This window comes from Lissotriton vulgaris, chromosome 2_1, assembly GCF_964263255.1.
Source record: "Lissotriton vulgaris chromosome 2_1, aLisVul1.2, whole genome shotgun sequence".
NCBI lineage: Eukaryota > Metazoa > Chordata > Amphibia > Caudata > Salamandridae > Lissotriton > Lissotriton vulgaris.
Window position 1 is genome coordinate 961430770 of NC_141687.1, and position 27024 is coordinate 961457793.

The window sequence follows — 27024 nt, forward strand, 5'->3', positions numbered from 1 at the left end:
ACAATCTAAATAACTTGCTGCTACCTAGATATACATGAGGAGGATGTGCGACTATTTCTATAAGTCTAGAAGAAAATGGATGCCTTTTTGTCCAGATAGGTCGAAAGAGACCCAGAGCCCACAAAGGATAGTTGTTGAAGGGATCACATCCATCTATGACGGCCATGTTGGAAATGTTCATAGGTCTCGAGGTTTACGGTGTTAGCAGAACCACTAAATAAGACGAGCAAGCACAGAATGTTTAAAGGCAGTGCCAGTGAATGAGACAGAGGCCTTCTGGCCCTTGGCATCAGAAGTGAATCAGATATGGATAATCCTTTTTGTAGCTTTACTGATGACTGATGAATGACACACTGGTCTGCCAGCTTATGGTATTATAATTTATTTGTGAATGACACACAATAGTGCCAGTGTTAGGTGTTATTTGGATATGATTCTCAGTGCTGCCATCCTGTCTGTGAAAATTGTACATGGCTACGAGCCCATGAGCAAGAATGCCAGTCGGACCGTTTCTGTGAGTGAGGCACCAGAATGCCAGCTTGGGGCTTTAGCCATGAATGATGCACAGACATGCCAGCCCACAGCTTTACTAAAGAACCGAACACCAGCCTGTGGAAATGCCAGTGAGCAGGATTCAAGGCTGCCTACCCGTGGCATTGCCAGTAGATGAGCTGCAAGTCTGCCAAACGAGAGAAAGCATATGATATACCAGGATGCAAAGTGGCAACAGCTCTATCGAATGTGCGTGCATTAAAGTCAAGCCATGGTGAGCTGGTTCATCAGTTTCACAATTTAGATTTAACTAAGATTTCTCAATTAATGTCTTATATCAGATGCTTCGTCTTCTGCTTATTCTGTACTTCATCAATGTATGATTGCAGCACGCATCTGATGACAGCACAGCGAGTAAAGTGGAGCATGCACACTCTCAACCAAGCATAGGTCCTGTATTCATCATATGATGTAAGTTGACATATGTTCCATGAATACGTTTCAGAAGCTGATCCCTTGCTGCAGCCATTGACCCAAAGCACTCTCAAACACAATGAAAACCACAAGGTAGATTCAATGACACAGAAAAGACTATAGGAAACAAGACTGCTTTTTCCAATACAACTGAGTGACATTCAAATCTATGTAGGGAATCTCTCCTCAATAGCAGCAGAAACCAAAAGATGGGATCTTAATATATGCTTTTTGTCAATGTTCACACTTCATAGAGTGAGCACATAGGGTTTACTGCCTATGTCCAGGGCTTTGCCTGCCTGCTTTGTTTCTCCGTTTTATTACCATGGCCCAAAGGTCTGCCCAGATACCCCAACTTTTGAAGAGAAACACTCAAAGCCCAGTGTGGATCCACTACTTTGTTATTGCAGTATATCAGGAAAACATAGTTCTGTAATTCCTGTTTAAAACAGGTTTCATGGAAATCATAAAAAGGGTCTGCTTCAGGAATTGTGAGCAAGTTGTATAGGGTTAGGTTCAGAGGAGACCTTAGCAAACATTCCCCAAAACCGATGTAAACTGTGAATGCCTGAAATCTATGGTTAAAGAAGGTGTGTGCCCTTCTGGTAAATGCAGTCAACTAATTGTTACCTGTCGAGCCCCTCCCCATATTTGATCCAATGTTTAGAACCCAAAAAGTGGTGCGGATGAAGATTCTGCAAATAGGTTTAATAAGGATCCAACCTGTACCTTCAAAACGAGGTTTTGGATATTGTACACATTACCTGTACTGGGGTTGCTTGTTTTGGCTCTCAGTTTTTAAAAGGTAAAGGATACGCGGCACAGGTAGTACAGCGATTTGTGCAGGACCACAGAATTTGTATATGTGGGGAATTTGAGACAAGAACTCCAGTTTTGTGGTGAAATCAGAATCACAGAAGATACCACATCACTCCCTTCAAAACTTGTGTGATGGGCCTGAGAGTTAAAAACCAGAATTAAGCCTGGTCAGAGCGAATAGGTTGGGTTTAATGCGCCAACATTTGCGACATTAACACATTATAGCATGAAACGCAGGCCAGAGCCTGCAGGTGTGGACTGCAGGTGCTTTAGTTGTAAACTTGCCTTTATGTAGTTAAATGCAATCACTCAACTGAAAGTACAACAATACACCAAAACAGCCACAAGCATTAAGTGACAGATGATTACTTCACTAGGCTGAGCCAAGGCATGATTAAGAAAGTCTTAGGCCAATAGCTGAAAGAAGCTTGTAGAATAAAGCCAGTGATTGAAAGGGGTGCACCTACAACAATCTCTTTATATATTATTAAGAATAGGTCTTCTTTACTGCCGTGCTGTCAACATCTAGATCTAAAATTACCCCAAGAGGGTTTCTTTTAAACTGAACCCCCTCTTCCAATCATAGAAAATTGCATGTGCAAAACATAAAGGTGTTAAAACGTATAGCATTGAGCGGTAAAGTCCACTTTCCACTATTACAACCATGACACGGTTAATTCATTTTAATGTTAGTAGCAGAGTTACTCCATCTGCGAAACTAGGAGAGTTTCTATATGCAAAGAGCAAACCTAAAGTCTCCCAGAGATGGCATTGCAGCTTTCACTGGCAGGCACGGGCTTGCCCAGTGTAGTTTAGGTAACTTTGCAACTCTTACCTCTTCCTAATATCTCTATGGTTGAGTCAGAGATATTTCTGCTCCTCAGTACTGCTGCTTATACAACCACTTACCCATCCCACCTTCTGAGCTCTCATGGAAGGCGATGACAGCCCCTATTTTATATTGCATAAATTACAGCCCAATCCCAGCAGCAGCTTATGTGGCCAAACGTGAAGAATGGAACATGGCCAATCCCATATACACATGCAAAGCACCGCATGTAATGCATAAGACATAATGTCACATACTAAACACCGATAGATAACTTTGGGCAGCAAAGGTCAGAGTCAGGCCAGGTGAATGAATCTAACTCGAAAAAAATTACAAAATCAGTTTATGTCCGTGAAAATTGTCCACGATTTTGTACCCGAAAGACAAATTGTGGATGTCGCTGGCTAAACATAAGATAATATAGGATGCCACAACAGGGCAGCATACAATATGGTATGATATAGCACCATGAAAATAAAAAATTGTTGATCAAACTGCAGCGGCAAGAAATTTTACTATAATGAGGAAACGTCACATTTGGTAACCCACCATCTTCCTTCTGAAAGGATCATACTGTTTCCCTCTATGATGAAACCAATGTAAAGATTGTTTGCAATTCCATGAGGGGGGGTATTTTACATTCGACTGACTTTTAAGAAATCTTGACACAGCTGATTTTGCTGCATGCTAAATTCTCAGACCAGCAGTAGTTTAGTGCTGTTGTTGAGCTTTTGCATGTGGTGTGTGAACCAGCCCTGGCGAAAGCCGCCCAGACCTGAAATAAGGCCAGACGCATCCAGTGTGATGACAGACAGAGCATTCAAGAACAACGGCAGGTGAGGGGTCTAGTGCAAAGAGAGGAGCAGGAGTCCAGTACAGTGCTTGAATTGGAAACATGGGGCCTCATTTATGAAAAGTGACGCATCGCTGCGTGAAAACATCGATGCGTCACTTTTCACTGCGCACTCCTTGCGACATTCCTGATGCGTCATATTTAATGTATGACGCATCATGTCGCAAGGAGTTAAAGATACGTCAGTATTTCTGACGTATCTGTAAGCGCAAAAGTGACGCATTGCTGGAGTGTGTCACAAAAGTGACGCAACTCCAGCAATGCGTCCTTTCACATGGGGAAAGCCCCATGTGAAAGGGCTTGCGTCAGTCTTACGCCTGCTGTGAGGCAGGCTCAAGATTTTGACGCAACAGCATCCTAAAAGTGACGCAGTGAAATCTCATAGATTTCACTGCGTCACTATTACGAGGCTTTTTACGGGGGAATGCCCCCTCTGTATACATTATACCTGACGCAGGTATAATGTGGCGCAGGGGTTTAAAAAGTGACGCATCTACCTAGATGCGTCACTTTTTAAATATGGCGCAACAGGGCGCAGTTTTTACACCGCTGGTGCGTCACAAAAAGTGACGCACCGGCGGCGCAAAACTGACGCAAGGCCTTCATAAATAAGGCCCATGGAGTGCAGGTAGGCACGTACTGTACAGTGGTATTAGATATGGGGAAAGGAGGCGCCACTCAGGAGAAATAACACAATTATTAGTATTGAGCTGTTTGTTTTTACGGTGCTGCAAGGTGAGGAGAACCACCGACCTCCCCAAACGTAGTGGCATAAGCCAACTAACACATATACAAAAAAAATCCTCAGCATACGTACGTATATAGCAATAATGTTGACATGCATAAAGTAAGCACAGATTAAATGCAAGTAGATGTGTTCAGTTCTTTTCCTTTTATTGCTGGGTGTTCAGACAGCCGACACGTGTTTCGTCACATACATAGAAATTAGTCCCGCGATTTTATGAAGGCTATTGTCTTCTTATTAGGAATCCTTTATTTGTGGTGATACTTCCAACCACAAAGGTGTTCTCCTTTTTCTGCGACGTCGCTCCTTGTGTAACGGAGTACTTGTGCACCGTACTCGGTTACACGAGGAGCGACGTCTGTGTTGGTCGCTTTAGTAACTTCATAAGATTGTGAACATTTGGACTTTCGGGGGTCCCTTGGTCATAAGGTGGAGTATTTTGGACGTCGCAAAAAAAGGAGAACCCCTTTGTGGGTTGGAAGTATCACCACAAATAAAGGATTCCTAATAAGAAGACAATAGCTTTGATAAAGTCGCAGGACGAATTCCCATGTATGTGACAAAACACGTGTCGGCTGTCTGAACACCCAGAAATAAAAGGAAAAGAACTGAACGCATCTACTTGCATTTAATCTGTACTTACTTTATGCATGTCCACATTATTGCTATATACATAATTGTGCTGAGGATTTTTGTTGTATGGAGTGCAGGTGCCCTGTAGCAGACTACCTACTTGCTTCTGAGAAGTGTCCGTACTTTCCGATTAAAATTATTTCACCTCTGCTGCAAAGTGCAGATAATCTCCCTCTTAACATAAAAAATACATATACTCAGTGACTGACAGCACTAGGCCATTAAAAGCACTGGTACGTGAGTGCGAGAGGATGGTATAGTGGGAGGCAACGAGGTGTAAGTACCTGTGAACTGTGAGGGGTACAAGAATTGCCTTGTGGGAGGAAGGAAGGAGCAACTCTGTAGGAGGGAGGGAGGAGCTGCTGTGTGGCAGGGCAAAGGAGTGTAGTGGAAGGATGGCCTGGTGGCTGCATGATGGAATCGGAGTGTTACATTACCAGGATGTGAGATGGGCTGCTCTGTCGGTCTGCAGGAAGAGTGGACCTTTGGGAGGCCAGGGTGGGATGGTAGGGTAGAGATTAGTAGCATTGGCCTGTTAGTTGACCATGGTGTTTGGAGTCGATAGTTGTGGGTGGAAGTGCTTGCTCATCCTTCTGATGTTCTACATATAGACTTTGAGACAAATCCATCTTATGCCACCCTAACCTCAGTGGAGGTAAATTAAGAAAATTTCCAAATCAATCCAGTAATTGGGGGGAGGGGGTCCTGCAGGATCTCGGTTTCTGCAGCTATTTCTGAGCCGACCTGGAATCCAGCCGACTCAGTAAAATATTCTGAATTTGTCCTAGTATCATTTTGCAACACTGAATCACAATTCAGCAGTGTCTGTGGGTTGACGTATTTCTGTTTGGAGCAGCTACCTGCAGGAGCTCAAATGGCTTTCTTATTTCCTATTCCAGCTTAGCTAAACAGCCTTGACCTAATTTAAAGGTCCATCAGTCATTCCCTTCTTTGTAACCCTGGCTGGGGAGCAAGTAGAGGCTAGCACCTAAACAGCAGGTTTTTTTCTTTGTTCAACCCCCCAAGCCCCTCCTCTTTTTGTAAGAAATGTGCTTGCACTCTAAGAATTCCAGCTGTATCTGTGTGAACTAGTAACTACAAAAATAACTTTATATCACACACAGAGTGACAATAACTCAAAAAGTCTGCAAATCAGTGCTTTAAATGACCAGGTACTAAGTGCCTGCACTTCTCAGCACAAGTACAATATGTACCATAGGAGAATACTGGCACATCTTAGTGATATCCAGGGACTGGAATTTGCTAAGCACACAAAGCTCTTGCAGCAGGTGCCTTAACCCACGAGATATTATAAAATACAACCTTTTTTGTGATCAATTAATTGTTAGAGGGTTAGTGGGCCGCCATATTAACAGAGAGCATAGCCAGACCCTTGTCTCGGCTCTGGCTCAGATCTTAGCTGTGCACGAGCAGAGCCATGAAAATATGTGTTATGTAAATCATACAACAAACCACGCAAAAGATGATAGTCTCTTCTAAGTTTAAAAAAAATGTATTTCTTTAACATGTGGAAGCTTTGATATTGGTAGGGAGCATCATAGCACTGCACTTAATAGTACTTCTTAAAAGTTATAATTTTGTACAACTGGTATTGTGAACTCACATGTGCGAAAGTGTTTTCATAAACGATAATGAATAAAAGAGTTTTGATGGAGTGAAATATTTGATTCAGATCACACAGTTTAAGCCAGGAAGCTGAGATTTATCCAGGTTTTCTGATTTCCTTATGCTATGGCTGCTTTTTTGCCTCTTAGTGCTTTCATCTGCAGTATTTAAAATATATCATGAACCTAATCCGAAAACATTGGAGTTCTTTACCTGAGCACCAGTTGTATTACACAAGGACACATGTATTGTTTATAGGCGTGGGGAGATTAACTGATTTGCCCAGAATCAGATAATGTTGACTTGGCACCGAGACTCAAACCTGTTTCCTCAGTCCCAGTGTCAGCAGATCTGGTTGCAACACCGCATCCCGGGTAGAGGTAGAGAGGCAGAAGCCACATGACAGCTCGGCTCTCTATGGGCTCGAGGTTCCAACAGGACCTCAAGCTGAGCCAGGCTTCCAGCTTGAGCCTGGCTCAGGTTTCAGTGGCTTGCCCACCTCTATCAATTTAGCAGATTTACTTCCTTGTTGTCAATTTCTTTGTCATATTTATTTTTTTTAGTACAAAACGACTGTCAGATTTCATAACTCCGCCCCTTGTGACTCCACCCCCTTTCCTCCTCACATATTGACCTCCAATGTATTGGTTCCATGGGTAGATGCTTTCTAATTCCACTGTTCCTAATGTAAGCAAGCTGTAACATTCTTCCCTCTGTACACTATTCCCCCCTCTGCCTGTATCCTGAAGTCCAAACTCCCATGGCTTTGTCCCTTTTTTGTTCCAGATCAGTGATGAGCTGAACCACCAGTTCGAGTCGGTGTGCGAGTCGGTGTTCGGCGAGGTGGAGTCGCAGGCCGTGGAGGCCTTGGACCTCCCGGGTTGCTTCCGAATGCGCAGCCACAGCTACCTCCGTGCCATTCAAGCCGGCTGCTCACAGGACGACGACTGCATCTCCGTCTTCTCGATCTCCGGCCCGCAGGGACCCTCCATGTCCAGCAGTATCCTGAAGCCTGGCGCCTGTAAGTACAGCACCGCTCTCTTGGGGTCAGATGTTCAATGCAGCCTATTGGTAGTTTGGGCACCCTATAGGCCTAGGGGCTGTCAGCCTGCGTATATACTCCCTAGCCAGAGGCGTGTCTTCAGGGGGGTGTGTGGGGTGGAACACCACCTCCCCCCCAATGTTTACTTTCAGTCAGGTAAGATGCACAGTGCACAACTGACTGGCTGAGCAGGTCAGCTCATGTGTTGCTTTTTTCCCTGGCCTCAGAGTAGGATGTTTTGGCAGGGCCCTGTCTTAGGCCTTTTAACAACAATTGGAAACACATACTGTTCACTGGCGGACCCTGTCATGGTGACCCACTTGGGTCAACCCTTACTGCATTAACCGTGATTCAGGTGGCTGGGCCTGCTTATTGCTACAAGGAGATGGGAGTCAGAAGGGCAGGCTCCTGGCAGCGTCCGCTTTAAGAAGTTCAAGACTGATATATTCTGCTGGGTCATTCCTGCAGCCCATAGAGCCAGCACTCATTCTGGTGTCTGCCTCCCCGATGCCCCTGCTACTTTCAAACATGTTGAGCCTGCCTGGGGGTGCTTGGGCACAGGGAGGGGCTATTGTTCTGCTCCCACAGATAAAGTATGACCATTAAAGTAGGCAAACAAGGGTGTGTGTGTTAGTATGTGCACCTGAGGGTGTGTACATACGTGTGCCCTTCAGTGTGTGTGTATGTGTATGTAGTGCACAAGCATGTCCACATGAGTGTGGGTGCACATGAGTGTGCGCGCATGTGAGAAGGTGCATGTGAACGAGTGTGCACATAACTGTGTTTGCACTTAAGTGTCTGTGAATACGAGAATTTCACTTCGTGGGAATAGATTTTGATCTGGGTACGTCTACTGGTTCCTTTCTTCCTTCTAAGGTCGATAAAAGGAATGTCATTGAGCTATATAACAGTAAAAGTATGTTGCTCTGTGCCAAGACACCCCCAAGTAGCAAACACGCTTGTTCATAAACACATATGTTATGTGTGCATGTGAGTGTGGGTATGCATGAGTGCAGTGTCAGAATGTATTGTGCACAAATATCTTTGAGTCACAATGACTGAGGCAGCAAACTGCATTTCAAACTGAATGCATTACAAAAGCATTAGCCAGTCAGTCACAAATAGCTAAAGAATTGGCTTCTCCAGGGTGGCTTTTATGGGCATTGGTAGAGTTCCTGTGTGCATATCATATTTAGGAGGTGCAACATTCACATAATTTGCTTTTGAATAACTGCGTGACATTTTGGATACATTTTGTAAAATGCAAATCCACCATTCTGTGCTATATTTTAGCACAAAATACGTCCCCTTGTCAATTCTTTACACAAGGACTTTTTTTGCGCAAAAAAGTAGTGCAAAAACACAAAACACCACTATCATGTGCCTTGCTTATTGTATGGTCTAGCATTTGTTTATTTTTCAACTAGGCTTTGTCGCAGGTTATCACTTTAGCGGTGTTCAACATTGTTGTTGCCAGTGGATGATTGTAGCTACATATTAATGCTACCAAAATATTCCTTTAATTTCCAAGTTCCAACCTAATTTCCATAACTTTGCCCAACCGTGTCGGGTACCCTGAATCCAATCCAATCCAAAATGTCTTTATTTCGGCCATTTAAGACCATGATACAGTAAAAACATTTAAAACACATGAGAGCATACAATATATATCAAAAAACAGTACAGGAGAACAAGGGACTAATTGAATCAGTTCATAATAGACTCTGGAATTAAAACCCAATTAGCCATAGTTCAGTGCAGTTCATTCCACAGTTGGGAGTTGAAAGTTACCCTTTCAATATTTTTCCCCTTATCTGCCACATGGCCATTAGGTACTTGGCTACAGCAAAGACGATAAAGTGCAAGGTGCTTGTCTTCAGAATTCTGTACGATTCTAAATAGTTTCTGAAGCAAAGATTCCTACATAATGGCACTAGCCAGTACTTTCTCGGTTTACTGTAGGCAGGGCAGAAAAACAGCACGTGTAGATCATCCTCCACGTTCATGCTGCGCCCATGGCAGATTTTGTCGTCCAGCATTGTCCATTTGCTTGTGAAAGATTTGAAGGGCAATGTACCAAACCTCCACTGGATAAAGAGTTTCCTTGTGTTGATAGAGAATATGATGTCCATATATCCTTCAAAGCAGAAAGAGCTTTTGGTGTCCAGGAATTTTTCGGTGAGGGAGCCAATTTTCGGGGCACAGACGAGCGAAATTAGGCTCTTGTCTTTAAAAATCTTGGTGAGCCTTTTGCGGGACAAACCTAAACAGCCTCCTTCAGGGTTATCCCACAGATCAGACACACCCAGTCGATAGAATTCCCGTTTCACATATGCCACCCATGGAATTCTGTCGCAGGTGTTAAGAGTCAAGACGTGCTTCAGCTCTTGCCTGTAGATGGAGAGTTCGCTAGTGGACCACAGTCTGTGCCAAAACCTCAGAGGCTTTAGAGCCAGTTCATCTCCTATCGAAGAGAGCCCCAAATCAAGTCTCAGTGGTAGCAGGGGTGTGCCTTGTGGTAAAGCCAGCAAACGCCTAAGGAAGTTGTTTTCCACCTTAACAAGTTCTGTCCCAACATTGTGACCCCACAACTCACCACCGTAGATTGAAGCTGCTCTGGCTTGGGTTTTGTACATCTCCAAGGGTGGACTAACAGGTTTAAAGGTTGATGAGTTCGAAACCTTCAAAATTGCCCCCACCATTTGGGATAACTTTAGACGGGATCTTGCTATCTGTGGACCCCAAGATAGGTTTTCGTGTAAAATTACCCCAAGTACTGAAATGTTCTAACCCTTTCCAGCCTAGCAGATCCCACGGTTAGATTGGGCCTGGTGTTTGTTGAGGGGTTGAATACCATGAATTTGTTTTTTTCTGCGTTGATTTCAAGGCCGTGCGCCCTGCAGAAATCCCCTAAGCCATCTAGAATCTGTTGAATCCCCATTGGGGATTTGGAAAACAGGAGCGTGCCATCGGCAAACATGATTGCCGGAACCCTCCTTCCTGCCAACCTGGGGGCATCGTTATTCCTGACATTATCCAAGTAGGGTATTACCCCATTTACAAAGAGGCAAAACAGGGTCGGTGCGAGGACACAGCCCTGTCTTACCCCCCTGCAGACAGGAAATCTATGGTCTAGCATTTGTTTATTTTTCAACTAGGCTTTGTCGCAGGTTATTGCTTTAGCGGTGTTCAACATTGTTGTTGCCAGTGGATGATTGTAGCTATATATTAATGCTACCAAAATATTCCTTAAATTTCCAAGTTCCAACCTAATTTCCATAACTTCGCCCAACCGTGTCGGGTACCCTGAATCGCTTGTTGGAAAATCATAGACCCACACCCCTCTAATATTATTGATGAAGCTAGGTCCCTGTCCCTAGCCACAGCAGTCACGTACTGTAGGCGGTTTCATCTGCGTCTGTCTCTATCGTTTACTGGTATACTATGGGTTTGCGCGCGCCTCGCCGCTCCCTTGGGGTGCACGCTGCCTGCAGTCTGCGCCCCCGAGAGCCGCTGCTGTCAGGCCCCGTTACAGCTGCTCACAAGACATGGGGCTTTTCATCTCATGCTTTCTTCATCATTTACTCATACATGTGTCATCGCGCGCCAGGTTTACACCGAGCACCTGCCCAGTTATCCGTCTCCATCACTTTGATTTGCTTTCCGTGAACAGGCGCCTATTGATTCATTTACCTCAGCTCACCGCGCGTGCTCTCGCTCTCCAGTGTTCTCTGTCTCTCTCGCTTCTCTTTTATTTCGCCGGTTTCTTGCTGTCTTTCTCTCGCACGCGCTCTCTCCTCTGTTCTCTCATTCTTTCTCTTTTCCCAGAACGCACCACACTGCGTTTTCTTTTTCTCTCTTTGCTCATTGTCTTTCTCGCCTCTCTCTTCTCGCTCTCTCTCTTCTCTTTCTCACCTCTCTCTTCTCTTTCTCACCTGTCTCTTCTCTTTCGCTCTCTCTTTTCTCTTTTTCACCTCTCTCTCTTCTCTTACCCTCCTCTCTTTCACTGGCTTCCACTCTCTCTATCCTGTGCTCTATATCTCTCTCTTCTTTAATGCTCTTCCTCGCACACACTTCTACTTTCTCTCAAGCGCTCTCGTTCTGTCTCTTTCTCTTGATTTCTTTTTCTTGTGCGCTTTCTCTCATCAGTTCTCGCGCTCGGTTCTCTTCCCCTTTACCTTTACTTCTTCCAAGTTCCTCGTCTCCTTTATTTTCGCTGTTCTCGCTGTCTCCTCCCATCACTCTGGCCCATCGCCTTTCGCTATGTCCTTATATCATCCTTTCACATTACTGCATATCACTTTTCTCTGTCTTCTATTTTGTATCCACACTTTAGGATCTGAGAGCTTTATTTAATCTAACCTTCATTTTAGCACACATATTTCCTTCTTTTAGCCTGTGAATATGTTATTTTGCGTCTGTCTGTCATCATTACATTTAGGGCTTTAAGTGGAATGAAAAAAGTGGGCGAGACTCTCAAGGGGGTGTGGCCAATGTAATGAAGGGCGTGGCTTAAAACACATAAGCCAAAAATCTGTGCTTAGCATAGTGTGCCGCCCGACTTGTATTTTGCGATTTCTGTCATTGCATCAGATATGATACAAGTAACATTATACCGAAGACAAGTCAGGACTCTTGGCTTTGTCAATGAATGTTAGTTGCATAAGACAAATTAGCAGTAACTTTGGCTTGTAAATACTATTGAAAAAGCTTCCACTTAAAGCCCTGGTGACACCACAATAGTGTTGCTTCGCCTGAGTTTCAAAAAGAGAAGTGAAATCCAGAGAAAAAATTACTCTCTTTAAAGGATTTCCCTTTCCCTACACTGCTCACCTGGCATGACGCCATGCATAACTTCTTGGGGGGGGTAATTCTTCCAACCATAGACAGAGTGGCTGTAACAAGGGGTGAGCACACAACAAAAGCCTCATTTACAAGTAAATGGTCTTTTAAAGACCTGTTAAGTACTCGGGTGAGGCTGCAATTAGATGCTCCCCAGCCCGCAAGCTATTTCCGCCCGGATGACACACACGAAGAGGGGTGGGGGTGGTGGGGGGGGGGCTGAAGCCCCGTGATCCCAATGGGTGTTGCGCGCCTGTTTCGAGGCCCCCTTTAAAAAAACAGCCTGTGCTCAGCACTGGTCAGACCCGGCCTACTTAAAGCCCTGCTTACATTCCATCTTTTTCATTAGTCCGCTTTACTTTTTTTGACCTGTTTCAGCCTTCTTTCCTTTCCTTCCATTTCTCTTCGTCGCTCTTTATTTTCCCTCTGCTCTTTCCTTTATTCTTTTTCTCTTTCCTTTCAGATTCCGTTTCTTTCCTTCCCCATTTAGTTTTTTTTCCTGTTCCATTTTAAAGCTATTTAACAATTCTTCCCTTACTCATCGTTTGTTCGCTCCGTGTGACTTTGTCGACTTACACCTCCCCTCCCTACTTTCTGCCCTGGCCCCTCCCCCTCTCCTTGAGGTGAGCTCGGCATCACCCTCGCTCATAGCCTCGAATCCATCACCCTGCTTCCAGTATGCACACCCCGAGCACGTCCTTCGAAACACATTTCCATTCTGTCCATTCCTATGCATCATTCATTTATCACGCAGACACCTCTCTGATCCGTCCTCCATTTTGTCCCTCGCGCTGGCATTGGCTGTCAGGGAGAGGCTAAACGCGGAGAATAATGAAGTGAGCCAGCCACTGCGGCGTGGCTTCTGAGCATCTCAAATGATTGGATGCAGAGATCGGATCTGAAAACGGAGCACACAATTTATTAGAAAAGTCCGCCGTTGGTGCTGGAAATAAGTTTCCAAAACACTGTGGTGACCTAACCCTGACGCCCGCCACTATTTACCAACAGGTAAAAGTGCCTAAATTGGAAAAGAAAAGTGCAGGTACTCTGCTGCAGAGAACCTGCTTGTTTCTGAGAAGTGGCGGCACTCTCCAATTAAAATTTTCTCTTGAGAAGTGCCGGTAGTCTCCCTCTCAAAATAAAAAAGTGCCGGACAGTATTGGCCCATTTAAAGCACGGCCTACAAGGGATTCACTTATGCGCACACATTTAGACAATTCATTCAGTGATATATCAAGGTTCCAGCCAGTGACCTGTGTGTTAAACAATTTCTAATTCAGTTTTTGATTTCTTCCCAAAAGTTCTACAAAAGATACTGATGAATACGGATGTGGATTCTTCATAAATCCAATTTATATAATAGGGGTATACAGGGTACAGCAAAATTGTTAAAGCAACACAAAAATGACTGAGGTTTACAGAGAAATTCTGTGCTATTCATACCTCATAGTCATTGTTGTAGGCATCTATTCCAGACAGGAATGCATCAACACAACAGTGAATCTGAAGAAAACAAAGAACACTTTCTAAAGAACAATTAATCAATAAGGGAATAGATGAGGTTGTCGACGTGTCGGTCTTGTTGGTGTATACATCCGTTAGACATCATCCGGACAATGAAATAGGCTGTTAGATGATCCTTATGATGATTCCATAAGGAATGTCTAACCAAGATTGAATCTGTAGATGAATAAAATCTTCCTGATCATTTACATCAAAAAGGAAGAAGTTATTGAAAAGCTTGTGGAATCGATAAATTTCCAAACTCAAATTTTAAGGCTCTAGTGTGGTAACCTTTAGAATTTGACTGAAACTTGTGTCCACAGTCAACAAGTAAATAACAAAGTGATCCTCTTTTGGTAAGCCGCTGTCACTGCAGTCGGCCTTTGAACAAAGCAGACAATGAAGCTCTACAGACAAGCTGCTATCGCTTCAGTCTTACACTGTTTACAACCAGGGTTGGATTGGGATTAAAAATCGGCCCGGGTACGCATAAAAATATCGGCCCACATTTGCATAATGCCTTCCCTCAAATCACTGCTTTCAGCATAATTTTACATAAAAGGGGGGGGGGGGGAATATGTACACATCAGTTTACACTAGTGAAACACCCCTGAAAACAAGTGAGGCCACTTCTGCTCAGGCCCCCTGCCTCGCTCAGTATGCCTACATTAATTGGAGGCCCAGCGAGAGAAAAGGTATGACACCTCTACCTGTTGCTGTTACACGGGAGGTAAGGAGCGCCCATCTGCCTTCAGAAAGGCCTCTTAGACACCCACTGGCCGCAGGCGGTATAGTCGAACAACAGAGGCACCGCCCAAATCACCCCTCAGGCTGCTCAAAAGCAGCCCTCAGGTGGAACTCGGACCCCGGCCCCTCAGGCATTGCTAGAATGCCCCCGTTACCAATCCGACGCTGTTTACAACAGTAGGTTTGTTGGGATGTGTTCACTGGCCATAGTGGGTTGTAAAATGAATGTGAAAGCAAGAATGGAAAATGTCAAAACCGCAATGGGCATCAATGGCACTGATGGTCAAGTGATGCCCCTATGCTATGCCCATTTAAGGCCTTCAATATTTGAAACTTAATGCATGGAGGGTCACATGTATTAGGCATTTTAACAAAGCTGTACAAAAGGGGGTGGTGATGAACGGAGCATCTGAACCAATCAAACACTCACACCTAGTCAACAGATCTGGGTTTGATCCATCACCGTTCTTTAGCCAACTCTGCCACCCCAGTTCAGACATGGCCATATGCAAATCAGTCAGACCCTGTGCCTCATGGGAACAGTCCAGCCCGAACTGCCAAGCCATGCCTTCCCTGGACTGGATTCAAGCTTCCTAGGACTGTTTTCTGGCATTACAGCCGTCTTCAGCCAGGCTTGCTTGAATCCAGTGGCAAAGTGAGCAAGGGACTCACGTCTGAGCATACCCTGCCAACTTATGGCAAACAAAGCGGTACAAAAGGGGGTGGTGATAGACGGAGCAACTGAACCAATCAAACACTCACACCCAGTCAACAGATCTGGGTTTGATCCATCACCGTTCTTTAGCCCACTCTGCCACCCCAGTTCAGACATGGCCATATGCAAATCAGTCTGACCCTGTGCCTCATAGGAACAGTCCAGCCCGAACTACCAAGCCATGCCTTCCCTGGACCGGATTCAAGCTTCCTAGGACCGGTTTCTGGCATTACAGCCGTCTTCAGCCAGGCTTGCTTGAATCCAGTGGCAAAGTGAGCAAGGGACTTACGTCTGAGCATACCCTGTCAACTTATGGCTAACAAAGCGGTACAAAAGGGGTGATGACGGACGGAGCATCTGAACCAATCAAACACTCACACCCAGTCAACAGATCTGGATTTGATCCTTCACCGTTCTTTAGCCCACTCTGCCACCCCAGTTTAGACATGGCCATATGCAAATCAGTCTGACCCTGTGCCTAATGGGAACAGTCCAGTCCGAACTGCCAAGCAATGCCTTCCCTGGACTGGATTCAAGCATCCTAGGACAGGTTTTGGGGTTTCACCCCTCATCAGCCAGGTTAGCTTGAATCCAGTGGCACAGTTAGCCCAGGACCCAGGTATGGGCACACCTGGTGCACTTGGGGCAAGGAAGCAAAAACACACAATAGATGGACGAAATGCACAACAAATAAAAGCATTCACCCCAGTCAAGAGATCTAGGTTCATTCGATTTTTTTTTTCACCATGCCACCGCAGTTTAATTTTAGAATGTTGCAGGGTCAAGACTGATTTGCATATGGCTGGGTTCAGACTGGAATGGCATGGGGAGCAAAAAAACGATAGGCCAGGATCTCTACTGTGGTGGATGTATGACATTGTTCTGCATTCTGTCCATCAATTGTTGTTTTTGCATTTGTCACCGTGAGTGGGAGGCGTATGCCCAGATGTGGGTCCCGTGCTCTCCATACCACTGGAGTCAAGTTATCCTGTCTGATGAGGGGTGAAACCCTGAAACCGGTCCTATGATGCTTGTTTCCAGTCCAAGAAGGACCTGCCTTGGCAGTTTGTGTTGGACTGTTGCCACTGGGCGCAGGGTCAAGACTGATTTGCATATGGCTGGGCTCAAACTGGAATGGCATGGGGAGCAAAAAAAATTATTCATTTAGGCCCAGATCTCTGTACTAGGGTAAATGTATGTCATTGTTTGCATTCTGTCCATCAATTGTTCTTTTTTCATTAACATATATCTGAAAACACAAATTGCAATTTGGGTATTTGGAAAGGGTGTGCTTAGGGCGTCCCTTCCAAATACAGAATTTGAATGGGATGTATAAATATTTTGCGACCAAATTACGATTGGTCGCAAAACATTCATATTTTACCTACTCCTTGAAGGATGTGGTAACCCATTCGGATGGCCCAGGGGCCCCCTTCCCCTTTGCGAACGGAAAACAAATATTTTTTAAGAGCAGGCAGTGGTCACATGGATCACTGCCTACACTTAAAAAATAAAACTGTAAATTATTATTTTTTCTTTTTAAATGCATCCTGTTTTCCCTTAAGGAAAACTAAATGTATAAAAAAGACAGCTTTATTTAATGGCAATCACAGACATGGTGGTCTGCTGACCTCAGTAGGCCACCATCCCTGTGATGCTGTTGATTCCAAATGGGTCGCGAATTGAGACCTGCCTCATTAATTTGCAAGAGGTGGGTCTATTTGCGACCCATTAGGAATCTCAAGGAGACTCAGAAGAGTTTCATACTTTAGGATTAGTGATGACCTAATTACGATTTGCAGAAAATCACAATTAGGTAATCGTTATTTCCAAAAATGATATATGTGGCCTCAAATGCCATATGGACCCGAGACACAAACTGGCCTCCATAAAAAGTAATATTTGCAATTCTTAAATTGGAATAAAAGGGGGTTGATATACAGCCTGGTTTACAGGGACTCCTGTTTGCACAGGCATCTGCAGTGTTCCCATCTGGGAATGTTTTGGTGGGGACCTTGCTCAGACAACCATTTTTGTTGTTCCTTCTTTGGCATTGGCAACGCATGTTCTCCTATTCAACTCTTTACCCAGACAATTTTGCAGTCAGTGATTGCCAATCCAGCAGTAGGACCACTGTTACGATTGAAATTGTTTTTAGCCCTAGAAAACGATGCGTGGTAGGAGAAGCAGAAAACGAACATTGTCAGCTGACCTGGGTGGGCGGAGCATAGAGATTTAAAGGAAAAGAACTAGGGGGCATATTACCAAGGGCCTTATCGCTGCTTTAGCAGGAATTTTTCCCGCTAAAGCGGCAATTCTTTTATCGTCCTATTACCTAGCTGTCGCTAACATCAGTTAGCGACAGCTAGTGGGAGATAGCGATAATCTTGGGGCCTGCTTTGCATGTCAGCGATATTTATCGCTAATGACATGCAAAGTGGATGTGCCAAGATGTTAGCGACTGTAAACAGTCGCTAACATCGCTATCTCCTATTACCTACAATGGCGTACTTTTGGAAATATTCACGCTAAGCGCGAATATCTCCAAAAGCTAACGCCTGCCCAGAGCAGTTCTTAGCTATGTTATCCAATGCTAGGTGGATAACATGGCTAAGAGCATTAGCTCGGTAATGCATGAATATCGCTGACTTTTCAGCGATATTCATGCATTTCGGCCGATTTTTAACGCTTTTGAGATAAACCTTGATAATAGCAAGGTTTATCTGCGATAAAAATCGGCGGAGCTCGGCGATAATAATATTGCCGCTAACCGTGTTAAGCGATGATTATCACTTGATCTTGGTAATAGGCCCCTAGATGTGCAAAAAAGGAACAACGAGTCAGACACTGAGCCATGATAAGTAAAATGGACGACAACATGGATGGCATCATGGGTGGGGAGTAGAAAGGGTTTAAAGAAGTTGAATGAAAGAACTCAATATTTGCAAAATTAGAAAAATAATAAAAGTACAATTTGTCGATTTGAAATGTATTGTTTCAAGGGGATTGAAATCCGAACTCACACGTTCAGAATAGATCTGTCATTTCACCATGACGTTTACACGCAGCCAGAGTACATGGATGAGTGGGTGGCGAGTGAGAAATGCACACGCGGACAAAGAGTACAACTTTGATAAGGTCAAAGGACCAGAAATGGGATTGATGGAAAGCAAAAATGAATCCCACCTGGGATTGGGCAAGAATTTAAGTACCCCTAAGATAAGGGCGGGTTGGGGCCGAGGGGAGCAGAAGGACCTAAAGATGACACTTGGGAAAATCAAGTTATTTGAAGATGAGGTGTGGGACTGCTAGACACACCCATGAAAGGACAGAGAACATGCACACGAATAGGTGATGTACATCAGGCACACGAGGAGAGGACAGGAAATCATCAGCAAAAGGGATGCAAAAAATTATGCATGTTCAACAAATGAACCATAAATCACACATGACGGGACAGTAAGCAAACAGGCAACAGACAAGTCCCCACACAGGAAGTTAAAGGGCAGAAAATCCAGCGCAACTGACCTGAATGAGAGAGTGTCCTATACGCAGAAGGAGTGAATGGCAGAGGAAGTTGCGCAAAGTGGGGCGCGGGGAAGGCAGTACACATTGAAACCGAGCAGTGCACGATATGTGAGAATGATAAAGTGGAGATGGGGTGCTTGCAGCCCCGAAGCAAGCATTTGTTTCAGGCACCAAGAATCCTTATTAGCAGGTTCCAAGCCGAGGATCTGCGCAAAGAATCTGTAATTAATTACCCCACCTTCATCTATCCATTCAACAGGCCTCAATGCCCCATTGAGGCAAGGCAACGGAGGAACATGTGTGTCCCTGTTAAGGCGGCTTCAAAGCAATGCTGTAGGAAGGCACAGGGTCTTTTTCACAATCCAAGGCAGAGAGTCTGCAGGGAGGCGATAGGCAAGAGGAGGAGGACCCGGTTGAGGGAGACCCCCCTTACCTGCACTGTTTTTACATCAGACACACCCTGGCAACAGTACTCAGAACTTCTGCCTCCAAGTCCCTGCTTCTCCACAGCCTCCATGAGTTGCAGCCGAGTGAGGTGGCCCCCCACAAGTGCCTTGTCTGGGTGTTATGGTTGCTGATGCTTTTTCATCATTCTGCCTATTTGTCATCTCAATGCTAGTTTCCCCATTTCACTGCAGAGTATGTGCTTACCACTGTAACTGTTTGCACGTCACAATATAAGCAACCTTTTATGTGTGAATGTTTTGCATGCAGAGTGGCCTGTTTTTCATCATTCTTATGTAATTAGACCACTATTACAGACAGTGACAATGCTTGCATTAGTGTGATTAAACTGCAGATTCTCCTTCCTTATTTCAGCTGTCTTAAAGTCTTGCTTTGTGCTTTCTTATGAAACATATCACAGTTTGCTTTCAATAATTGCTGCAAATGTACACAAAATGTTGAATGGGAGCTCGTTCCAGGCTTTTGCCACGATGTAGGAGAAGGCTCTTCCACCCGCTCTGGTTCTGCAGATAGGTGAGGTTCCTGCTAGGGATTGGTCAGCTGAGCGGAGGTTCCTTTTGGGTACGTGGAAGGAGACTCTTTCCTTCAGGTTTTTGGGTCCGTATCAGTATCTATAATAATATTAATATCTCAACTTAAGATCTGATTTCAGGAGTTGATCAGGAGAAAAACATTTATTGTGCAAAAAAGAAAAGTTTGAACTTCACCTAAAGCCTCAACTATTTTACCTAAAATATAATTCTGAAAAGCTCTCTTTGTTGCTCCTCCCAGTATCAGACCCTCAACAGACTGACTCACTGAAAAGAAATCCTTTTCTTTTCTGACAGGCGTCCTGGGCCATGACAACATTTGTCACATGACAATTCTTTGTTGTGGGACCCAGATGAATATTTAGATTATTTTAAATGAAAGAGAGGTTTTAAAAAAGGTGGAGGAGGAAATTAAATAGCTATACATGTTATTGCACATGTTTATCATTATTCGCAGATGTGTCACTTTAGTGAAAGATGGAAGGCTAAGATGAGCATATTCGAACAGATTTGATGCCATGCACTCATTGGTAATACTGAAGATTGGTCATACTATTACACAGTTATCAATGCTTAGAATTATTAGAGGTACAGATGGACACATGTTCAGTGAGAGGTGGATTTAAATACCTCCTAGATGGACTGGGTGGTGCTTTAACTGGCCTACCAAGTCTACCCCTCTGTGCGTGTGCAGAGCAAATCAGGTTAACACAGACCCGTACTTTCCATAACCCGTTTAACTTGGTTGCACACAATTTTGTAGGTACCCGTTTAGATTGGCTGAGATCTATCTACATAATATTTTCAAGAAGAGAACTATATAAATATTAAGAAACGGTGCTAAATCTTATTTCTCTCTCCCATGTGTGTATGGGTAGAGAACCCATGCTCTGTCTGACATTCTCCCCAAAAATACAGCTTTATTATCTATGTCTCTATTGCATCCCAGAAGTTTTAGCATCCTATTTGGATTAGAGCAATCTTAGCAAGCAGTTGAATCGAAGGCATCTAACTGTTGTAAGCCCACCCAGGTTCTGATCATCACCAATAGAAGTCAACTAAACAGAAAGCAAAGAGCGGAAAGCAAAGAGCCGCACAGCCCCCGGACAAACGATAACACACTCTGTTGGTCTCCTGAAAGGTTCAAATGTTTAGCAGCTCAATGAATGATGATTTTATTGATTTTTGAATACTGATGTATATGCTGTCTAGGAACGTTAGAGTCAAACAGAAGGTAGAAATTGAGAAGGGCCACATTTGACTGTTGTACTATCGCATTACAACCGCACGTGACCTATGTTAAGGTCTCTGAAGACTGGTGTTACTGTTGCCAAGGGATTGTCATTCAATTAACTTGTAGCAAATAAACTAATTTACAATGGTGCTTGCAGTCTGATGAGCAGTCCATACCATTTGGATGGCGTAGTCTGCTACAAAGTCCAGTAAAGGCGGGAGCAATTCTCTTGCAAAACAAAGAACTGTGACATGTTTACATTGCATTTGCATGACGGGAAGCAATACACCAAATCTATGCATGTACCCTGTGTGCTGTGTGTATGCCCCCTCCATGCTCAATTGTTTCTGTATGATGAGCAAGTCCCTCTTTGGGCTTGGTCATAATTTCATGTCATTGGCATTGTCAACGTATCCCCTTGTGCTCTTGTTAGGTATGGCTCTCCTGCATGCAGAGGGCATGAGTGAAATCCTTGTGAGATGTAAAAAGGAAGGGTGACAGTGGATAAGAAAAGCCATAAAAACACAACGAAGTGCAGACTGATGAGGGAAGTAGCAAACAGCCTCTTATATTAGGCCTTTTCCTAAGCTGTACATTGGTCATGGGTGTAAAGACTCAGGCAGGGCTATCCCCTCCATTGAAGGGCTATATGAGCAAGGCCTATTGCAGGTCACAAGGATAGTAGCAACAATTTACATACAATAGACATAGAAATTTCTTGCATAGACTTTGGTTATCATGAAAATTGGGCTTGCGTCCTGCCTTGTAAGACCTAGGCTAAACAGGCCTCATCTTAGAGAATTCAGATTAGAAAGTTGAAACACTGCAGGTGTGTGCCAAGAAAGGCTATTGACTCATGTGATCATGAGGTTTGACACACTGCACCAACTTCTGCTCATACATCACCACCCTTTCCCCTAAACAGAGAGCATGACATTACCAGGTTATCCAATGGTCTAAAGGACAATTGTGCCCAAGGAGAGTACGCTCTGTGGTCGTTGAGTGCTGTTCCTGTCAAAATGTTGACCCCGATCCTTCTTTTCACTCATCATCTGTATGGTTCTTCAAGCGAGGCTTGAGTAGACACCTGACTGTTCCTTCAACAACTGGGGTACGCTTCCCCTCTCTTCTACCACCCCAGGCAACAGCTTGGTGTTGAAAACACTAGTTAGAAAAGAAAAAAACACACTTATTTCTCTTAACACGAAATAGAAACACATGGCCTACATCTTTTTTGAGGCGTCAATATCGCCTTGTGAGTCGGAAACCTTGAGACCTGACTCTGCTCCACCCAAACAACCCAATGCTAACAGTAAACGAAAATAATCAAAACAGCTGTGGACACAGATCCAGAGGAGCCCCAAGTGCCTCCGCTATTCTCCGCCTTGCAGCGAGCACCTCAAGCACAAGGGGCGGGATCTTCGATGGATGGTAAAGAGGACGTTCTCCCACAAGGGCTGCTGTCATTGGTGCCGATGGAGGGGCCAGCCTAGGACATGTCTCCCACACCTCAAAGAGGAACCAAAGAGTGGCCTCTACTTTTGCACATGCCGACACTGAGTGTGAGCTGCAAGGCATCGGAGCAGACCCAGGTAAGCGCAACAGACTTAATAATAATGATGTTGCTTTGTTCTTAACACTACACCTGCCATTTTACACCTCATGGGGATTGTTTGAGCTTAGGATGGGTTTGCAACTCTGCATAGTCCTGCCTGGAATTTAGCTTGTATGTACAGTAATTCATCCATTGCAATGTGTGGATTACATGCATGTCACCTGTCTGGAATATGTGATGCGTATAAGCTTCCATCGCTCAGTAATGTTCAGTGTGCAAGACGCTAGCATGGTCTCTTCGTTGTGCTCATGAGGCTTCCTCCCAGCTACCGCAAGGACATCCAACCATGCCATGCCAGCCACTCCATCAGACACCATGACTCCAGGCAGCCCTCCTCTTTACCTTCTGTTGAAGGGTCTGCTCCCTCCAGGCTTGATGTCCATAGCCAAGGCCCCTCTGGAATTTGTGAACACAGCAGAGGCGAAAGGCAGAGCAGTCCAGGCAACCCTCACGGCGACAGAGTGCTTGAAATGGATCCCGTAAGGAGCGCGGGTACTTTCTGTCTCACAGTACCTGCTTCCCTCAGAGAAGTGCCGGTACTGTCCCACCATAGCAGGCCTGCTGCTACGGAGTGCTGGTGTGCAGCCCTGAGAATGCAAGGAGTACTGGTACTCAGAGGCTGACAGTACCTGCCCATTTAAAGCACTGAGGGCGTGGCAGTCCATGGCAACATCCGCTTGGCCTGCTGCAGTCTTAAGAGCCACCGACGGAGCACGTGACATTTCGGAACCCCATAGCAAAAGTTGCAGAATGTCACAGAATATCACAAACAGGCGACGGCAACCACACGTTGAGCCCCGCTAAGAACAAAATGGGGGAAGGGAATTCTCAATTCACGTGCGATATACTGTGATATCACATTGCACATGCTGTCAGCAGAAAGGTTCAAATGTCACGAGCTGCGCCGTGTACCTGTGCTGCGCATGTGGCGCCTGCATATTGTGTGCTTGTATTTATGCAAAAGAGCAGAAGTCAAATTGAACTCAAAGTACACACAATCATATACCTAGTTGATACTTTTGGTCTCAATATGAATCAATGGGAATACAACAGTGTCAGAAAGGGCCGTCTTTTGGTTCATCCATAGCTCAACAGCAAACCCTCGGGGCCTAGTGTAAGAGTTCAAGGTAACATGGCACAGAGGCTGGAGGGATAGCAGATGAGTTGGGCCGCTATAGGTCATAGGCTTAACGTACCGTAGAAATTCATAAAGACTTTGTGACTGAAGATGTTCCGCACGAATGAGTTTTAAACTGCGGTTTTTCTCTTCTGCAGCTTCATCACTGCCAGTCCAAAGGTCCCCTGCAAGGTCTGCGCTGTCCCCTCCTCAGAGAAGTGGAACTTTGGTCACCTACAGTACGACGTCTGTTGAGGGGGACACAGAGGACCAGGAAGTGGATGGACGCCGCTGTCAGGGCATGATCATCAACCCTTACTTGGAACCATGGTCAGGCACTAAAGAGGAGGCTAGGATGTCAATCACAGTAGGGAGGCAGGTCAAGCAGTCCTTTAGGCGAGTATCCCCAGGCCCTATGGCCTCGTCCTCAGAAGATCCCCTGTGCTACCTATCTGCACACGGTGGGTGGGGCGAAGAGAGTGATTCAGACATCCTCCCTTCTGACAGAGTGGCTGAGTCGGTAGACTCCTCCCAGTCTGGAAGAGATTGCCACAGCCAGCAAACAGATATAGGGTCTTTAGTGGGTGGTATGGTGTGGCCTCTTATGCAGGACCATCGGAAGGACGATGATGGGGAAGATGACCAGCAGCTGGAGAAGCAGTATGCGTCTTCGCAGCGTAGTGACTGCAGTGTGAATGAGTCCCTCGTGTCTTCTGAATACCCAGATGGAGATCAAGGCTCGGGCACAGCGATGCACCGCAGGCTTGGTCGCCCTAGGGCAAAGGAGGACAGAAGAGCACGCTGGAGGGCTAGTCTCCACCGCCTTCTGCAGCTGGAGAAGTTGAGGGATCAGTTATACCGGCAGGAGCTGGCAATGAAGGAAGAGGAGATGACCCGCCAGCGAGAGGAAAGGGCTAGGGACCGTGAACTTCATTGTCAACTGCTAGGCGTCCTCGGCGACATCAGGGACGAACTGAGACGGAGGAGGCAGGAGAGGATAACTGCTCAGGAGAGCCACACCCCAGAAACTAGGGGGCCGCCCGGGGGAGCTGGCCCTTCTAGGCGAGCACGTGGTGGGCTGACCCGTCCGCGGGGGACACGTGTCTCTTCTATCTCAGCGACCCTCCCCTCCTCTTTTGCTCAGTTCTTTCTGCAGGATCCCAGGACAGGCTCCTCTATGCCAAGTACCATGGCCAGGGCCAGCACTGATACACCTACCTGGGCTGGGAGCCGTCTTGCAGGCCCACTGCGCCGGAGAGGTCACCCCCGCGGGCGACCGCGGGTGCACCCAAAGCCAGTCATGGGAGATGCCCACGGGTAAATCTGAACCGGGTCTTTTTCATGAGTTTTAGAAAATAAAATTGCTTTGGAGAGACATCTTCGCCTTTGTGTGATTTGTATCTATTTATTCTGAGGTTCTGAAAATTGAGATTAATTGATCATTTTATGGTTTTTCCCATGACCCATACACTACCTGTTGTATACGAAAAAAAGAATGTAAACCAAGTCTAATACATCAACCTTCAGTGGCATGACTGCATGTACTACAAAAATATTAACAACACACAAGGAAAAGCACAACTGTGCAGATGAACTGTCAATGTGACTTCTTGTTGCTCGCTTGTAGGCTAACTACAACGCACATATCAGCTACGTCCTATTTCAATTGTGATCCCTTTAGCATAGCTGTACATAAAACAAGATGAAGTTAGCTGTTTCTTAAGAGAACGTTTTAGAGTAGAGGTAGGTCTCCCTCTAATCTCACCTTCACAAGAGAAGATGCAGAAGCTTAGATATGTGCATACTTTCTTAACTTCTCTCACTTTCAATGGTTTATAGATATGTAGGTTGTGCAATTAAGAAATTAGAAAAAGAAAACAAAAGAGGAAATAAAAAAGGAAACCAATAGAGAAAAATTAAAAGAGTCACAAGAGAAAAATTATTGAGGATAATAAATAAAAAAGTAAAGATTTTAAAAATGTTTGTAAAAAAGAGGAAGAGAGAAATGGAAACTACGAAGAAGAAAGGGAAGAGTATGGAAGGATTAAAGAAAAGGCAAGACGCAGAGGTAAAGAAAGGCAAAAATAGAGAGACTGGTGCCAGGACCAATGACCTGTAGGTAGGCTGTGGAAATAGCACAGAGAGGCGGAAGTAGAGGAGAGATGGGAGCAAGAAGCGAATGAAAGAGGTGGGGCAGAGTTGTATGCAGGTTAAGGTGTGAGTAGACAATATGGAGCAGTTAGGATGAAAGAAAACTATGTGATGGATATTGCGAGAGACAAGCAAAGAGAGAGAGAATGGGAAACAGTGAGATAGAGAGGAAACAGGAAACAAGTGAGTGGAAGTATAAGTATAAAGGAGAGTATCAAGAGAGGAAGTAGGATGGAGTGTAAGAGGGCAGTCAAAATATGGCAAAACTCAGTTTAGGACTGGAGGAAAGGGAAGACGGAGAGCAAATTAACAAAAAGAGGTAGAAATAGGTGGAAGAGAATGTATGTAGAGGCCAAATACAGAATAAGAGTAGAAAGAGCAGAGGTACAATAGGAAATGTGAAAGAAGAGCAGAAAAGAAAAGAAGTATAGATAAAGATGAAAGAGAGATAGGAGTGCAGATGCAAAAGTTAGAGTAGGGAGAAACAGGACAGATGAAGTGGGAACGTTGAAAAAGAAGGTGAGTAGAGATGCATGAGAATACAGAGGGCAAGAGTAGGGCAAGTAGAGACTGGGAGGTAGTCTGGGAGGGAGAGAGCATTGGGAAAGCTTGTGAGTATTTAGTGCGAGAGATCGGGGATTATTTTTTTCGAAAAGCCAATTTGTACATTTCGTGTGTATCCCTCCGGGCATGCTTAGGTAGCATTGAAAGTGCAAAACTGTTTCCACGATTTCCTAGGGGAATTAGACTGGTCATGTTCTGAGGTTCAGATATCATCTGGCACCCTGTTATGGTTAGGGGTTCGGATGGGGCACTGTGAGCTAGTTAGGATTTAAGCCAACATTCTCTGATGGTGTGGATAGACTCAGTCCCCATATTCTTACATTTATTTTGTCCGTTTACACAGTCCTACTCAATTCATAGGAATAGTATGACAGCAGACCATAAGAAAGGGAGAATGAGCATGTGCATTGCTTTTCAGTCGTACCACAGTTCAAGGAAGCGTTCTTTTTTGACTCGCTATTTCTATAAAGCCTAAAGGCAAGGATTCATTTCCTGATGAA

General features: G+C 44.9%; 1 protein-coding gene across 3 annotated transcripts in view; it reads left to right on the forward strand.

Annotated features, from left to right (window-relative positions):
- DLGAP3 (DLG associated protein 3) overlaps positions 1-27024 on the forward strand; it is a 483972-nt gene that overhangs the window by 355218 nt on the left and 101730 nt on the right. For 2 of the 3 annotated variants that reach the window (XM_086956531.1, XM_086956533.1), the window contains one exon: positions 7258-7492. In XM_086956531.1, the coding sequence (XP_086812657.1) occupies positions 7258-7492 (235 nt within the window). Of the gene's footprint in view, positions 1-7257; positions 7493-23967; positions 25187-27024 lie in introns of those variants that run through there. The other variant, XM_086956532.1, reaches the window with a different exon arrangement.